The 18,819-nt window shown below is 31.5% G+C and overlaps 1 protein-coding gene across 1 annotated transcript; it reads right to left on the bottom strand.

The window, feature by feature from the left end:
• Positions 1–11,065: 11,065 nt before the first annotated feature.
• LOC149230035 (aquaporin NIP1-1-like) lies at positions 11,066–12,640 on the bottom strand. The gene is made up of 5 exons (XM_089381186.1): positions 12,536–12,640; positions 11,944–12,168; positions 11,605–11,799; positions 11,392–11,453; positions 11,066–11,288 (listed from the first exon to the last, which is right to left on the bottom strand). The coding sequence occupies exons 1-5, from the start codon at positions 12,638–12,640 to the stop codon at positions 11,066–11,068; spliced, it is 810 nt and encodes a 269-aa protein (XP_089237312.1).
• Positions 12,641–18,819: the final 6,179 nt, after the last annotated feature.

The following is an 18,819-nucleotide window of genomic DNA, read 5'->3' as shown; positions in this document are numbered from 1 at the left end:
ATCGTGTTTTTTTCTTAGATACAAAGTAACGAAGATATCCTTCGAAACATTTGTTCACTATCTTAGTTTTCCCATCAGACTGAGGATGATAAGATGAGGTATGAGTTAACTGAGTACCAAGACAAGAAAACAATTACATCTAAAAATTTCCAGTGAAAATGGGATCTTTGTCAATTATGATAATTTTTGGCTTTCCATGTAGCTTTTAAATTGTTTCCATAATGCAGTAGCAATTGTATTGGCTTTAAAAGTATGATATAATGCACAAAAGTGTGCATACTTGGTAATTCTATCAATTACCACCATGATGACACTCTTTCCTTCAAACTTGGGTAAACCTATGATAAAATCCATTGATACCTCCTCCCAATCATGACTTGGAATGGCTAAATCTTGTAACAGACCCAAGGTCTTAATTGTCTCCACTTTATTTTTTTGGTAAACTAAACATTCTACCAAAAAACCTTGAATATCAAATTTAAGGCCATCTCAAAAAAATTCCTTCTTGACCATGTGGTAATTTTTAAAAATGTTGAGTGGCCTCCTATGTGCAATTCAAAAATAATATATATATATATATATATATATATATATATATATATATATATATATATTTATTTATTTATTTATTTATTTGGGATTTCTTACATAGATATAAGTGAATTTGTAACATAATCAATCATTTTTCTAGATAAATGTATGAGATGTACTCGTATCTTGTTGCAACTTTTGAATGATTGTCCACAACTTTTCTTCACTCTTCCATTCATCCCTTTATTCAGTTACCCAATTAGGTTGGATAATATAAATGACATAGAGAAATGTTTCCATATCCTTATCCTTTCTTAAGAGTGCATCAACAACAACATTTTTCTTCCCTTTTTTATAGATTGAAGTTAATTAAAGAAAATAGAAACTTAATTCAAGAGACAAAAACATGGCAGAACAAGCTTTAACCGTGATTATATATTCACAAAGAAGGATGATACAATATATATACGTCAAGATATGTCTCAAGATATTTAGTCTATATTGGACATGCAATCTCTTGGTTGAGTGAATATGTGAGCCACACACCAATCTAGGAAGCTAACTAGATATAAAGAATCTCTCAACCAACTAGACCTCAACAAAGTCCCAAGTATTAGGAACAGATTCATTCTAGAATTGATGAGAACATAAAATACAAGTAGGAATTATATTTTCCAAGTTTCATAATTTTATTATTTTGGACTTATTGATTGTGAGTATGAGGCTAACATTCCCCTCCTCAATCAAAAGTCTGGAGTAAGAACCTGGTACCATCTCCAAGTCTTCATACTGAAACTGTTGAGTTGAGCCTCAATGAAAAACTGCGTGAAAAAACAACACAATTGGATGCCGAAAACTCCAATATGAAGAGAGAAAACCAAGAGAAGTGAATCAACTATAAGTATGACACATCCCCAAAAATTCTTAATAACTCATTCTAATGTCAACCTACAATGCCAAATGATCTATCTATCATTTACTGGGTCCAATGACCATCCAAGTGAATAAAAATGCCCACATTTTCTCTAAAACAACACCTTGATTGCTTGTCCACTAAAAAATTTTGAATCCCCCTAGAAAATTGTGTTGTTATTGGAACTTTCAGTTTGATAACCATCATCAACAATTTAATTTCAATTTCATCATCAATTCCTCCCTTTCTCAACTGAAAGAAGAGACCATAACCATCTGAATTCAATTTGAATACCTACAATGCCAAATGATCTATCTATCATTTACTGGGTCCAATGACCATCCAAGTGAATAAAAATGCCCACATTTTCTCTAAAACAACACCTTGATTGCTTGTCCACTAAAAAATTTTGAATCCCCCTAGAAAATTGTGTTGTTATTGGAACTTTCAGTTTGATAACCATCATCAACAATTTAATTTCAATTTCATCATCAATTCCTCCCTTTCTCAACTGAAAGAAGAGACCATAACCATCTGAATTCAATTTGAATTCCCCCCCCCCCCCCCCCCCTCCCTTAAGATGTAGAAGACTTTCACTGTTATACTCCCCCTTTAAGGTGCATGAGAGTACTATGTTTTCACTATTGGTTGCAATATTTGTCTTCATGCGAGATTGAATTCTGCAAAAAAACATATACAATCATTTGAAAGTAGATAACCACTCCCAAAGATAAATCCATGCATAATCAATCTTCTATTTACTTAGTTGGTTTCGTTTGCAACATCTCTCTAATGAGTGAATCTTTTCTTGCCACAATGATGACAAGGATGGAGATCAAAAACAATGATCTTCCATGTGACTAGTTCTTTGATAATGTTGACATTTTGGCTTTTCTTCAACTTTCTCATTGACTTATGATGTTGCTTCAACAAGAAATCTTCCACTAATGAACTTGATTGGTTTTGAATAATTAGGAATACGCAAATTATTGTCATCTTTTTCATATCCTAAACCACGTAGATTTTTGTTACATTGAATTTCTTCCCATTGTTTGATGATTGGATTGGAACAAGAAGGTTGAACTTGATCATGTACAACTTCTACACTTGAAGTTGTATCACTGAGTGGCTTGGAATCAACATTTGAATTTTTATTATTGAATGGCTTAAAATCGTGACTCTTATGTTGCATCTCATCATGTTGTAGTTGTGATTCAAGTTGGAGAAACTCAACGGTTTCATGTGCATAATGTACATGACTTTTAATGTTAGCAACAATGGCTAATTGAAGATAATTAAAGAAAACAAGAACTTAATTTAAGAGATTAAAACATGGCCGAAAATGCTTTAAGCATGATTGTATATTCACAAAAAATGATGATACAATATATATACATGAAGCTATGTCTCGAGATAGTTAGTCTATCTTGGAAATGTAATCTCTTGGTTGAGTGAATATCTCAACCACACACCAATCTAGGAAGCTAATTAGTCAGAGAGAATCTCTCAACCAACTAGACCTCAACAAACTCCCAACTATTAGGAATAGACTCATTCTAGAATTGATGAGCTCATCAAAGTCAAGTAGGAATTATATTTTCCACGTTTCATAATTTTATTTTTTTGGACTTATTGATTGTGAGTATGAGGCTAACATAGATGATTTCAAAGTCATAATCAAACATCTTTCCTGAAAGTAAATAGTTTCCCTTTATTGGATGAAATTCAAAAGCAATGGGTCATCCTTCTTGGATTAAAACAACAACAATTCAATTTCCTGAGGCATTCCATTCCAAAATAAAGGGTTTAGTGAAGTCTGGTGTAGTTAAGACCAATGCTTGACACATTGCATCTTTATGATGCTCAAAAGCCTTAATTTCTTCCCGAGTATAGGAAAATGTGTCTTTCTCTAGTAATTTTAATAGAGGCGGTATTATTCTCCCTTAATTCTTAACAAACTTATGATAATACCTTGTCAACCTGAGAAATCCTCGAAGATTCTTTAAGGTTGTGGGGATTCTCCATTCCTTAATGACTTTAATTTGTTAGGGTCTACCTTAACACCCTCGTGAGATACAATATGACCCAAATATTCGACCTCTTATACTCCAAGGAAACATTTTGAGGGTTTTACATATAATTGTTTCTCCTCCAATAGTTTGAGTACCCTATAAACATGTTAAACATGATCCTTCCAAGACTTGTTTTAGATTAATATATCATCAAAAAATACTAACACAAATTTTATAACGAAGGTTTGAAACAAAATTTTCATGGAATACCTTCTTGCCATTAGGAATCATTTCTTGTAGAAACTTTGTCAAACCTTCCTTTAAACCTTCCACGTCCACATTTAAACCATTCATGTCACCTTTTATTTCCAATTTTAAACTATCCATGTCCCTTTTTAAGCCATCCATGTCCCCATTTAGTTTATATTTGGTTACTCTTTGTGAGAGTGAAATTTGTTGCACTTGGTCTCGTAATTTTGATATATCATGTTGCAATTATTCCTCTTCAAGCGTCATAGTAGAGATTTTTGAGGGCTTAATGGATGTAGAACTCTTTTTTTTTGGGAGTAATTTCAGAACTAAATATAGATATGTATGCTTCAATATGCCCTTGGAATCACCTCAAACTGATTTTTCAAACAAAAGTTATGAATTTTAAAAAACAAAAACATACGTTTTTCTTGCTTTTATGAGCTCAATCTTGAAATGGTTGTATCTATGTAATTTTAGCTCTTGAAGTTCTAAAATTTTGTAATGTGGTATAACTTCGATTCTTCTTTTGAATGGCACAAGTCAGGTTGAGATCAGAATCTTCAAGATAAAGTTATGACCAATCTCCCACAGTGGCTTGGTTATAGACTGGTTCAGTAGTGCGAAATTGTACAAAATGCCACATGTCATTATTTCAATATTCAGCCGTAAAAATGATAAACAAAAAACTAAATTCCATGTAAGTTTCGTCACCTTTTACAAAATTTAAATCCAATACTTGTAGATAAATTTTTGATGATTTTCCCTAGGCCACATGTTTTAGACTGAATTTTGGAGCATGCAAAAACTCTTAATTCCACGAACCATATCTCAAAAAATATAGTGAACCAAGATCTGAAATTTTTACATAAAGCTCATGAAGATTCTAGGACCATGTGGTCGAAATTTCAACTTTTGAATCTTTGTAGAAAAAATTATATAGAAAATTCCAAGATGACTAGTTTAAAGTAGTGAAACCATATAATCCAAAGCTATGATACCAATTGTTATGCAACCATATCACAAAACAGATGAAAAAATAGATCAACTACTTAAACGTTAGCCTATTTGAGGGGGAAACCTCCTTTACTTCATAGAAATGAATAATTCTTAGATGATACAAATGATAATACCTCCTTGGTATATATAGGAGTTTAAGGGGTCACAATATAATCAGAGCCTAGACAATGATAATAATGTAAGGGAACAACAATAACAATAGTGGGATTCTATGGGGCACAACAATAAAAATATGGGGGCTACAGAGACACAATAATAACAATAAGGGGGATAGACTAACAATAACAATAAGAACGCTACACTAGTATTATAAGGACCTAACAATGAAAACATTAACAAAGATTGATAAGAAATACACTAGGGGAAAGAATGTATAAAATGATGAGGAAGAATATAGGGGGAGTCTCTAGCATTATGCAAGGGAGCTTTGTGCATGATATGGAGAGTTTGATCCATTTCCATCAGTCACCATCAATATTTGATTTTGTTTACATCAATGAAAAAGGGGCATATTGTTATACATAGTGTTGTCATTGATGTCAAAGGGGGATGTCTAAGGAAAAATCAATGTCATTCATATGTTAGTATGAAAGGTTGATCTCATGCATGTCCTCATCAACTGAAGATCAAGAGGTTTTAATTTTCTTGATATTTTGATGACATTATTTTTTCCTAATGAATCTAGCAATGGTATGGTTGAATAGTCCTCTCTAAGACCTTTGCAATAATATATCACACTAAGAAATTCCTCCTGGATGAAAAGTTATGGCCATATGAAGACTAGCATTAGTAAAAGTCCTAAATTATGGGGAAAAAACCACAAACATCAAATTGGTTGATCAGTGTGCGTCCTATGGGAATATCTATGGTTCAATGGTCAAATCTATGGTGGATATCACATAGAATTGCATGAAGTTTAACACAGTTAAAGGTTGAGCATCTCATCTTAGATCTGATAGACCCAAGAGTGAGATGGAAAATTGATCCACATGTGACACATCAACTTGTCTAAACTTTAATGAAGGTCAACTTGTCATGATGACACAGTGTGTAGTGAAACGTGACATGTTTTGAATGGCAGGAGATGATGATGTGGCAGTAATGATAGTGTTGATATGGCATGATGGTGGTAGTGACACATGGACTCTCTTACATAATTAACTATGACATGGTAGTCATGATGATGTGTTAAATCTCGGTTATTTAGATGAGGTTATGTAGCATCAAGCATGAAGATGTGGAAATGAAATGGATTAACACATCATCAGGATGACATCAACACGGTGATGTGACACAACCGAGGACTACCACGTGGCAGGCACAATTGGCACATTTTGATTGGTGAAAATCCCAAAAATGGGTGACATGTGGTACCTCTCACAAGTTGCCACATACCATGTTGATGTCATGCTAACATCAGCATGCTAATTCCCATGGACCCCTAGGGACTAAGTCACATGGCATGGTCACCTCATGAAAAGGATAAAGGCTTATTATCCTTATTTCATGATGGTCACATGGAAGGGAAAATGTGTGCTCATATGAGTCAAAAGTCTAGTGGTGTCAGCATAATTCTTATCCCCAAGACGACCCTCTTAATCCTTGATACCACAAAGATATATATATATATATATATATATATATATATATGATCGACGGCTCAAGATATAGATACAAGAACAAGTAACAAATATTTTGTGATGATTAATGATCCAACTATCAATTATTCATTGGGTACATTATTTTTCATTGGAGAAATGTCTTGTTTTTTAGCCCTATGGAGGGATTGTTCTCAATTTCTGAATACAACATTGTTCTAGGAGCTTGAAAATTTAGTTATGACATGTCCGTGACATGAGAGTTTAACAATGTAGGTTGTTCTAGCCATGATATCATGATTGGAACTAGATGACAATGTTGCAATCATTTTTTTTTTTGCTACAATTTGATTAGAACCTGATTCATAGTGATTATGGCTATTGTGTAACCTTAGCCTGATTCACAATTATTATGGCCATAGTGTAACTAGAACTTGATTTGCAGTGGTTATGGCTATAGTGTAACTAGAACCTGGTTCACTGTGGTTATGTCTACAATGTAACTGTAAATGGAAATATTCAAACATGATTACAGTATTATTGCAACTTGATTCATATTAGAAGCATTTATGGCTACAACATAACCATAACTAGTGAGATTTGATTTATTTATGGCCACATATTGGAGATATTGGATATATTTGGTGATGGGATTCAATCCCATCCATTTCCTTCTGAAGTTAGCTCAAGCATAAAAATAATTTTTTGAAGGCATAACTTGACAAGCATCATTAGATAGTGTAGTTCTTATTGGATATGTATTCGATATCCAACGTCATTAGTTCCAGCCTTGACTGTTATAAGGTCAATTTTTTAGTTTTTATTTTAACATAAATTTTCATTCTATCGAATGGTTAATAGACTAGAGGAGTATATTTTGTAGAATTGTTTCCAGGAAACAACAATTTTGTAGAGTGCACACTAAAAGGGCCATTATATAGAGTAATCAATTTAGTTTTTGAATTTATATGATTTTGGAAGGTTTCCAAGTTCATTTCAATGCCAACTTTGATTTTGAAAAAAGAATGATGATTGGGATTTAGTGGTGAGCATTTCTAAGGCATGAAAAGGATTGATGATATATTTTTGATGTTTGGAATCAATGTTATGTGTTTTTGGCATTTATGAGTAGGTTGTACCTGGTGCTACGTATATGGAAAAAAACATGTTACAATAAGGGTCTTATTTGACTAGATTAATAAACATGTTGTAATAAGGTATGGACAGGATATGACAAGTTGATGATAGCAATAGCATGATTAGTTTTGAATACCTACATTGAAGAGAAAGTGGATATAGTTTTAAATATTATGAAAGGTGGTCCACATGAAGTTGAAAAAGAAGGTGGGTGCCTCCTGTTAGGTTGGTTTCTCAATTAGGTTGAAGCCTATAGCAAGTTGAAACTTACTCATCTCTGAGGTTGGTTCCCCAATCAAGTTGTAGCATATTGAAAGTGGTTTCTTGCACATTTTTCGAGGTTGGTTCCTCAATCAGGTTGAAGCTTATCACAACTATTTTCTTGAACATTTTGGGGATGGGTTACTCCAACAAATTAGTGCATGCAAATCTATGTAATTAACTGAAGAGGAGGAAGAAGAAAATTTTTGGTTTCCTCTTGTAAAAGTTTCCAAATAAAATATTGTGCCCTCTTATGTTGATGTGATGATTATGGCCTCTTGAAGCATGGTTTTATTTATTGTTATACTAAAAATTGTTATAGTACACCGCTACATGTTTTTTTATTGATGAGATATTTTGAAATGATAAGTTTGCCACTACATTGATTCACCTTCCCTAAGAAACTGAAGAATTATTATTATTGATTAACATAAATATTATTATGCTAATTTGTTGTATGAATATAGTAATGTAAAATAAGATAAATGATTTGTATTATTATTGTATATATATTATTTTATATGGATAAAAGAAGGGAAAATTTACATCGTTGTTGCTATTATTATAATTTTAATAATATTATCATATTGTGTGTGTGTGTGTGTGTGTGTGTGTGTGTGTGTGTGTGTGTTAGCTACAACATATTATTAATTCCAAGAGTTATCCCAATTCTCCTCGACACTATCAGTGTTAGTCTCTGTTAACAAGCCAACGGAAGTAATCCTTTCAGGTGGATCTGGCCAAAACAATGTTTCTGTGGATGTAGCGGTCACTAATCTCCGGATTCCATGAACCACATTAAAAAAAAAACCTACAAAATATTATTATTATTATTATAAGATACTATAAATAATAATGGAACAACTCAATATCATGTAGTTGAGAACGAGAAAACAACTACTATGATGATTATTTCCCACACATCAACTTAATACCTAGAATGCTAACTCCAACAAAAATTCCAATCCACCAAATTTCCTTTTCCTCAATCTACACAAATCGAGGGAATGGGATCCCTTTCTCTATCATGTAGTCCTTGTTGTTAGCTTACTTCCCTTTAAATCTAGAGGTTAAATTTCATGGGAAATATCTTAGCTAAGGACTCTCTGAATCTTAGCTATAATAAGGGAGCCCATATTAATATTCGCAAGAATATTTGGTAGTTTCCTCATTAGAAATATCTCTTACATACATAACAACACAATGTTCATTTTAGCAAGCTACCTTCTATATCCACTATGGCTCTCTCCCTATTTGTAGCTCCATCCCCATTTTCCTTTCCTATTCGAAGATTTAAAAACTACCGTCTTTCAAAATTCAAATTTCCTTTACTTTGATACATGTTTGACTCTCTCAATTACCTAAAAAGTGATTATACTTAACCCATGCCATTATAAATAGGTGAAATTACTTTCCCACCAAACCTCTTACATACATTCAATGATTGAGTTTAGAATAATAAGAAAGGGGGAAGAGTATGTTAATCACATAAATGGTTTAGAATGTGATAAGAACTTACGTTTCCATAATAAATTACTTTATTTTTATGCTTCCCCTTTTTAAATTTATTTTTCTTCCCCCTTTAAATTTATTTGAAAATGATTTGTCTAACCATATTGAAGACAATGATGAAGATCAAAACATTAATTCTTCATGTTAGTGACTTGATAACAATATTAGCATTAAGTTTTTTTGTGACTACATTTATAATCAACTATAACATTAGTCTTGTTAACTTTTACTTTACATTCTAAAACCTTCATTTTTTAACATGAAATCTCACACTCTTACACTAAACCAATTTGGAATAATTTGGAATAAGGAAGTTGCTATCTTTTTTAGATGCATTTTCTATCAATAATTCACAATTATCTTGGAAACATTATTTTGCATATATTCATGTTACTTTTAAATATATTATTTACTAGCTTCAAATTCATATTTAACATTGCTTCTACCTCATATTCATCTTTCACAAACATTTTGTCTTCAATTAAAAAAACATTCACTACATTTTTGAATTTAGGCTTCTATGATCCATATCAAGTTTTTGACGCATTTTTCCAACAATAATCCACTATATTATTTATTTTCTTTCTTTTGTATCCACCATTAAAGAATTAGTATAGTAACTAATGTCACTAAACTATATTAAATCATATATTATATTAAATGATTAGTTACAACTAAATTTCAAAACCTGACATGAAACCAAAACATACTAAAAAAATACGCATCTCACACAAATGCAAAGTGAAGTGTCCACTGAGGCAGAGGAGGAATTGCGTGGGTGGCCAAAAGTGGTGGGCAAATTTTTTTTTAAAAAGTCTTGTACCAAAATGTTTGAATCATACTTTTGATGGAATCTATGGGGCACCCAAAACTTTGAAGTTTGACAACTATAACTTGGATTTACAAAAAATCCCCGCGACATTTGATCAAAATCTTACGAGGATTTCCATGATTTTCAAAGCAAAAAGACAATCTAGTTAGACTACTCCATAATTTTCAAGGCAAAAAAACAATCTGATTAGAATACAACAATGCTAAGTGTTACATAAACCTACTCAAAAACATCAACTATAACAAAATTATCTTTCTTTATCTTTCTTAAAATATCAATATATTTGACGAATAGACTCACGTTTCATGTCAAAGGATTGAAAACTTTTAAATTTAGATATAAATATAATTTTCAAATGACTCGCAGTCACATTATCAACAATCTAGCTAAAAGAGAAAAATAATTCTTAAATAAAAGCACATTCTACTTATACAATCAACAAATAAGGAAATACTAAACAACGCCAATCTGTAAGGCAATCCATTCAAGACAATCACATGGGTTACATATTCCAACAAAATTACATGCAGATAATCTAAAGGGTTAATAATTCAAATAAATCTATTCTACGCAGATGGATACTAAGAAACCTGGTTGTTAATTTCAAATGGACATGAAAATAATTATAATAATGAATAAATTTGTATCATGTAAAAATGACCCTAAAATGAACATTTTTAAGTTGATTGCAGATTCCCAAAATATTCGGGGATCCCATGGACGCTCACCGTGCAAAAACTTTTGTTTGTACGCAAATAAGGCAGAGATTTTCGCATGTAAATTGTTTGTTTATATATACATTCATTCAAATCCAATAAATATTTAAAAACAGAGTGCAGTTCAGTTCACTTCATGGTTGATGGATTGCATTTTACACAGTAAGTCTCTATACACACATTTTCACAAATCTTATTACTAGAGATGACACAACTCATTTTCTCTTCACGCGTCTACACTATGACTGGATACGCTATCGGAAATGTAACAAATCTCTATATTGTTATGTTGTTGATTCGGTGGAGTTCATGTCCTTAACAAATGACCGACTCTTCGTAATCTCCCTGTCGGACTTTTTGGTCTCGCGAATCATGTTATAACTCATTGCACCCTTCAGTGCACCGATTACAGGTGCAACCATGTATATCCAAATGCTTGTGTATTTGTTGCCAGACACCGCAGATCCTATCGTCCTTGCCGGATTCATTGAAGCTCCTGAGATTGGGCTGCCAAAATGGAAAACGCCATTATAAACAGATATGGAGGCATTGATCGTTCCAATATAAAATATCAAGATGAATCAGAATTTGGGCAGAGAAATATTAATACCCGGATATGGCTACATTCATTGCGATGGTCGCTCCAATTGCTAATCCTCCCAATTCACCCACCTGTAGAATTCGATATTCATAAACTTACTGTTACAACGAATCCACACTGCACAACTTTTCATCCTGCTACCTCTAATTGTTATCTAATACAATTAATCGGAGGAAACGAATGTGAAATCTGACAAGTGTGGTTATAGTTAAGGAGATCTACAGCTTTTGTATCAGTGGCCACTGCAGAAACCACAAACACCAATAATGACGTAGTAATAATTTCGAAAGCGAAGGACTGCATTTCTGAGCCTGAAGGAACTGTGGCTCCCATGTATGCCACTTCTCCAAACATGAAACGCAGGGTAAATCCAGCAGATATTGATCCAAAAGCTTGAGCTACTATGTAGCCTGGAACCTGAAATTTCAACTTTCAAGTGAATAAAATCCCATCCGATGTCAATCCTCAAATTATATCTCATACATTTCCTAATCTCCATTTACATTCCAGGTACATTTTATTTGCTTATGGTATCAATGTCTGACAATATTGCATACATACTTGAACCCATGGAAATCTCTTCACAGCTGCAAGGGCCAACGTGACTGCAGGGTTTAAATGAGCTCCAGAAATATGGCCTATGGAGTAAATTACAATCATGGCCGCCATTCCCCATACAAGCGACACACCAAGGTGAGTTATGGAACTGTTGCTTATCTTATCAACAACCACCGATCCGCATCCTACAAATATGAGGAAGAACGTTCCAATGAATTCTGCTACCACCTGCAAGTGATCAATGGTGATATCGGAGTTTGTCATTCTATCCAGACAACAGATAATTCTATCCAACATTTCTTCACAGATTCCAAACGTTTCTATGGTCATTAAGGGAACAGAAAATCAATATCATGGAACCAGTAATACATTAAGGGAGCAGAAAAACAATATCATTGGACTATACTGAACATGAATATGAGATACTGCTAATTTTTGGAGCTTCAGAATCTGTAACATTTCTATAAGTCCAAAATTTTCTAGAAAAACATAAATGCAGCTCGGGCATTCATTTCGGAATAAAAAAACCGAGGATAACCGCTTAAAAATTAATTGGGAAAGAATCTGCATAATTAAATCTGAATAATTCTGTTACCTTCCGAACAGATGGTAAGAGTGATCCACAGCTTCGTCCTCTCCGACCCTCTTCCATAGGTATAACACCCAGACTTTGGTGAGCAGGAAGAATTTCCACCGCCATATTGAGGCTTTACACCACTGCTGCTCGAATTGTTCACCTTCAGAGAAGGGCTTCAAATTAGCATCTCCAAGTTACATTGATCTATTCTATTCATATATTTATAACAATGCTGCTTCGAGACTGACAAAATGATTTGTTGGCGCTTGTTCATCGTCAGCTGTAATGGTTTGGATTGTTCAGTTTAGGCCTTGTTTGGAGGAAGTCATCGGTGATGAATGTTATCTGTGACAATTCTTGGGGGAAAAGATGAGTTGGTGCTGGTTGGTTGTTAGTTTGAACGGTCAAAGCCTTATTTGGCACATATGGATGAGGTCATCATGTTATGGATGTAATGTGCAATTCAATAACAATTTGCAATCTCTTTGTTGGTTTAGTAGGTTGTCTTACATTATTTTTTTTTGTTTCTTTTAATATTATAATGCACATAAAAAGTTTATTTTACAGTTCAGTATGATGTGCCATGTTAAAGTTTAAATTTTAATTGTGTAAACCAAAATAAAAAATAAAAAAAAAATAAAAAAAAAAAAAAAAATCAAATAACTATACAAAACTATAATGTCTATTCATGTAAAAAAAAAGAATCCCTCTTGACTCATATTAAATCCTTATTTAAAATAAATATATACTGATAATAAACCCATTATTTTATAATATTTTATTGTGTCTACAATACATTTAATATTTTATTTAATATCTAACTTCAATATTTAACCTAAATTGCAATCCTAATATTTTATAATTATTTAATTACTTATAATGTTTAATTATTTTTAACATAAATAATTTCATGTTCAAGAAGATACAATAGATTTATTAAATATTTTTACGATTTTGATTACATAATTCTATCCCTATTTATATTATTTACTTTTAATTTTGGAGATCGTTTTTTTGGTATATAAATTTTTGTTTGAAGGCGGACCATTCTAGCAGCTATTTTTTCCTCTCATCTTGCACATATGGTGTTGGTGTTTTTCCAAAGGAGGTTTATAAGGTCATTCTTATTATTTCGTTCTTTAGGTGGGTTTTTGTCGGAGTTGGGTGAGTAGGTAAAATTATATATGATGCATCATCAAAGAGGAGGCACACATAGGGCATCAATGTTCAAGGTCAAGGCGTTTATCATGTGAAACACTATGATATTGGAAAAGAGGTGGACCAACAACTTGTGAATTTTCCAAGAAGAGTTGATTATTTCTTCTATTTGATTTTTTGGAAATTCATATTAGTCGTGTCACTTTACTAGTAGAGCAACTAACTCAGGATCAACAAGCCCCAAGCAGCTCAGTTGGTCAAAATCAGTGCCTCGCCAGGTGACAAGGTCCATTTTGCCTGAAGCCCTTGGGGTTAGGCCTTGCTAGTGGGCCGCAGGGCTAGATTCCCTTCGGGGTTGATCAACCCAAATTTTTTCGTGGACATAGCGACCACCCGTCAACCAAGGTGTCCATGAACCACAACCAAAAAAAAAAAAAAAAGCTCAAGATCAACATTATAGTCGCAACAAATTTATTTCCTTTATGAATGATCTTCAACACAATCAGTGACATATGTTGGATATGTTGGTTTCTCTCCATCATGAGTAGAAAATGATCCAAGATAGGAAGGACCAATTTGAAGGTAGGTTGGCACATATGGAAGCTCAAGTGCATGAGTCCTTTAGTCCTCTTCCGTGGTGGATGCTCATGTAATCGGTAATGCTATTGATTAAGGATGATTCTTGGTTATTTTTGAGTTCTGGGACTCTCTTGGTTTGTTTGGGCTATCTCTATGAGGCTTCTTAGTTTCATTTTGTTGTTATCACTATCTTGTGGCTAACCAGTGGCTAACCAGTCCAGTAAGAATAAGGCCCAAACATTTTTGGTCCAAACTTCTCACCTTGTACTTTTAAGACGACTTAATAGAAAGTATTGATTTAAAAAACATATAGTTTTTATTAATAAAAATAAAATTATAACTCAAAAACAAAATAATTATTTTTCCAATTTATTAAATAATGAAACAACTTTATGTTATATTTAAAAATTAATAATAAAAACAACTTTACATTATATTTAACTAATTGAGATGAGAGGCTCATTCTATAGCTTAGTATGATGTGTAACCCTGCCCTATAGTTTTTATTAATAAAAATAAAATTATAACTCAAAAACAAAATAATTATTCTTCCAAATTATTAAATAATGAAAATAACTTTACATTATATTTAAAATTAATAATTAAAACAACTTTGCATTATATTTAATTAATTGAGCTGAGAGGCTCATTTTACAGCCCAGTATGATGTGTAAATAATGAAAACAACATTACATTATATTTAAAAATTAATAATGAAAACAAATTTACATTATATTTACTTAATGGAGCTGAGAGGCTCATTCTACAAACCAGTATGATGTGTAACCTTGTCCATTCATTATCAAAATTGAAATTTTGCTCATGTCCACCAAAATAAAATTAAAAAATCTATAAAAAAAATTAAATAAATATACAAAATCTTTAAATAATATTAGCTAATTAAAAAAATATAGGTGAAGAAATTAATAAATTTATAAAGGTTTTTAAATAAATTAATTTTAATATCTTTAATTAATAACTAAATAAACGTTAAAGATGATTAATATTATTTTGCAAACATTTGATAAAATATTTGAATATCTTGACTAATCTTAATTGTCAAGAGCATGTGCCTTGTTCTTGGAAATCACACGTTTAATTTTAGAGGTGACTAGAACGTTGTACATGTGAGCAAAATCTAGTTTGCATATATTAGCATGGCACTAGGTAGGTAGTAGTAAAATCCCATTTATGATTACACGCTAGAAAGTGAGATAAATGATATACTTTATATTTTATTTGAGTCCAATACCAAAAACCTAAAAGAAAAATAAAATATTTGGCATAGTAGTAAAATCTATATTTAATAAGTATAGAATTAATAAAATTAATGATTTATTTTTCTCAACAATGTTAATATTTTTTTTAAATAATATACTCATGATAAAATTGGTTACCTCTATCATACTATGCATCCCAAAATATTACATCAACTTATTATGATTTTTCAATATGATTCTAATGATTTTCCTTTTCCTATTATCACTGTAGATGTATTGGAGCTGTAAAATCAAGACATAAACAATATACAAAGCTAGCCATAACCCTAAAGTAGGGCTTTAGACCACTGCTGCTCCAATTGTCCACCTTCAGAGAAGGCTTTAAATAAGCATCTCCAGTTACATTTATCTATTCTATTTGTATATTTATAACAATGCTGCTTCGAGACAGACAAAATGATCCGTTGACACTTGTTCATCGTTAGCTGCAATGGCTTGGATTGTTCAGTTAAAGCCTAGTTTGGAGAAGCTACCAGTGATAAATGTTACCTGTGAGAATCCTCTGGGAAGAGATGAGTTGGGGCTTGTTGATTGTTAATATGAACGGTGAAGGACTTACTTGGCAAGTATGGATGAGGTCATTGCGTTATGGATGCAATTTTCAATTTAGGTAATAGCTTGGATGATTTTTGTCATTATCTATATTATTAAAGATGTGTGGTTTATTTTTTTTTAAGTTCTGAAAAATTGTATTTTTATTATGTCTAATATATTACTTGGATTGGGGCGTGGAATTGAATAAGTCACTTCACATCAAGGAATGTTTTAACAAAGTACTCATCACAGTCTATCCAAGACCCCATAAACAAAAATAAATAAATTATTAAATTGTCTAACATTATTTTTTATTTCTTTTAATATTCAATTATGTAATACACATAATAATAATAGTGATGAGAAATTATTTATCACACTATATTTAATATTTTATATAGTATTTAACTTCCATATTTAATCTAGATTGCAATTCTAAAACTTTATAATTATTTAATCCCATATAATCTTAAATTATTTTTAACATGAATTATTTCATAGATTTATTAAACACTTTTAAAATTTTAATTACGTATTTTAATCAATAATTATATGATTTAATTTTGAATTTTAAATCATTTTTATAATAAATTATTATTTTAAAAATTAATTTGTATAAAATATATATTTTAAAAACATTGTTTTCATTAAAAATATTAAAAAAAAATAATTATTCCCTAAATTTATTATTGATAATGATTTCCATTTTAAATCGTGAAAACAACTTTATATTATATTTGATTAATATTTAAATCAATTTATTCAATGAAATTATCAAAATAATTTTATTTTTTAATTAAATATAAAATATATTTAAAAATATCTTTAATTAACAACTAATCAATTTTAGTGATAAAATTTGTTAATATTATTTTGAGAAACATTAATATTTTAATATCTATAATAAACAAGATCATCAAGAAGATCAATTATAAGTGGAAATAAAGAAAGAGAAAATAGTTATTAGTTATTATGCACATTAGAGTGTACACATACAGAGTATAAGACTCCAATAATCAACTATAATTATCCAAATAACTAATCATATGTAGCTTGAGATATTAAAGGTGTTTTAAGATATTATTGAGGTTGTCTCTAAGCTTAGTGAGAAGAGTTATGTTTATAAGAATCTCCCACTTAATCTTATAGCCATACAATTGTCTCTAGCAAGTGGTAGAAACTAATGCAAAAGTTCATGTAAAATCCAATTCATTAATCTAATATTCATGGTCTAAAATCTCATGTGTCAATCAATATAGACCCAAAAAAATAACCAAAAGATAATAGTAGAAAACATATATGGAAACATTTTTATATAACAAATGGGCCATATAGATTGTAAGTGTTCACTAATGAAAACCAGAGTCCACTGAGAGAAATGAGAGGTGAGTTGGTTACAATTCCAACACAATTGAAATCTTCAAAACCAAGGATGTGCAATGTTTTAAGCAAAAGTGCAAACCTCTACCAGGTCAAAAGATAATCCCTATGAAGACTAACGATTGTTAGGTGAACAGTGTTAACAAATTAGTTGCAAATGGCAACATATAAAATAATTTAAAAATTATTCTATTAGAAAATGTGTTGCTTGACATCCCCATCCAATATCCCTAAAAACACTATGCATGTAAAACCTATAATGATGCAAGAATGAGTGATCATAATGCTACTGAAGATCCCACTCAGAAGTAAACTAGGTGAATTCTTGGTACTTCCCAAACTATTGATTATTTTTCTAAACATGCAAGTTGTCAATTTACAAGTGACTAAGTCCTCATATTACAAAACTTGGAAAATCATCCATCCATTCAAATATCTTGGAAATTCAAAAACACATCCTCCAAATATTATTAAATTCTCAGACTCTATGTGAGTGATCCATGTCGCACCACTAGATTTAGGATCAATCATCAATTAATCCCCAAAAACTAATGTAAAAAGTTCAATACACAATCCTAAAGAAAGAATAATATTCAAAATGAAAAGTAGGCTTTGAAGCTTGAACTATGACTAACATCATTACTATCTCCCCCTATCAATTGAAACATGAGAAGTCCTAGGACCTATGAATCATAGGAAACAATATAACCCCATGAAAGTGGAAATTAATAGTCGTGGGCCCCACTGATATCCTAAATCATGAACTACTAAAACAAAACATTCATGCCAATTTTCTATAGAAGCCTCTCCAATTGAGTATGCATGTATGTGTCTCTTAACTCAATGATAAGATTTCTCCAACATATTAGCTTCCGAAATATAGTGAAACACTTAATTCAAAATTATCTACTTTCATTGATTTTTTTTTCTTTTGATGATTTTCTGAAAATTGATTTGTCTTCTCACAAAAAGTACACAGAGTAATATCAAAATAATACAATTATGTAATGCGGTCCACTGAATAACAATGTTGGAAGTGTTCATATATGTCATCTAACTTAGCAACATCAACTGCATCTTCAACAATTACCTGCAGTTCATTATTTTTATTCTTTTCCTCATCATTATCCTCACCCTCACCTACATCATTAGCATTATCATAAAAAAACTACATCATGATCATTGTCCTCATTGAAATCAAGTTCCTTCTTACCATCATCCTTCGTATTCTATTGTAAATAATCAGAACGAAATAACATGCTTACAAATGTAAATGGTGTGAATAATTAAGAATATGAGAGAATTTATCATCACTATTTTCTCATATTAGTCTGAATTTGTTCCTCTTGAATTACAACGCTTCCTAAGGTT

This window comes from Pinus tabuliformis, chromosome J (genome assembly GCF_031772625.1).
Source record: "Pinus tabuliformis cultivar Carrire ecotype Pingquan chromosome J, CPIR1, whole genome shotgun sequence".
NCBI classification, from domain to species: domain Eukaryota; kingdom Viridiplantae; phylum Streptophyta; class Pinopsida; order Pinales; family Pinaceae; genus Pinus; species Pinus tabuliformis.
The sequence above is the reverse complement of the archived record's forward strand: the minus strand, read 5'-3'. Positions and strand labels throughout refer to the sequence as shown.

Coding starts and splice junctions, on each gene's coding strand:
- LOC149230035 (XM_089381186.1), bottom strand. CDS start 12,640: ATGGCGGTGGAAATTCTTCCTGCTCACCAAAGTCTGGGTGTTATACCT. Junction 12,169..12,535: donor TCTTACCATCTGTTCGGAAG/GTAACAGAATTA, acceptor GATCACTTGCAG/GTGGTAGCAGAATTCATTGG. Junction 11,289..11,391: donor ATGAATGTAGCCATATCCGG/GTATTAATATTT, acceptor CCATTTTGGCAG/CCCAATCTCAGGAGCTTCAA.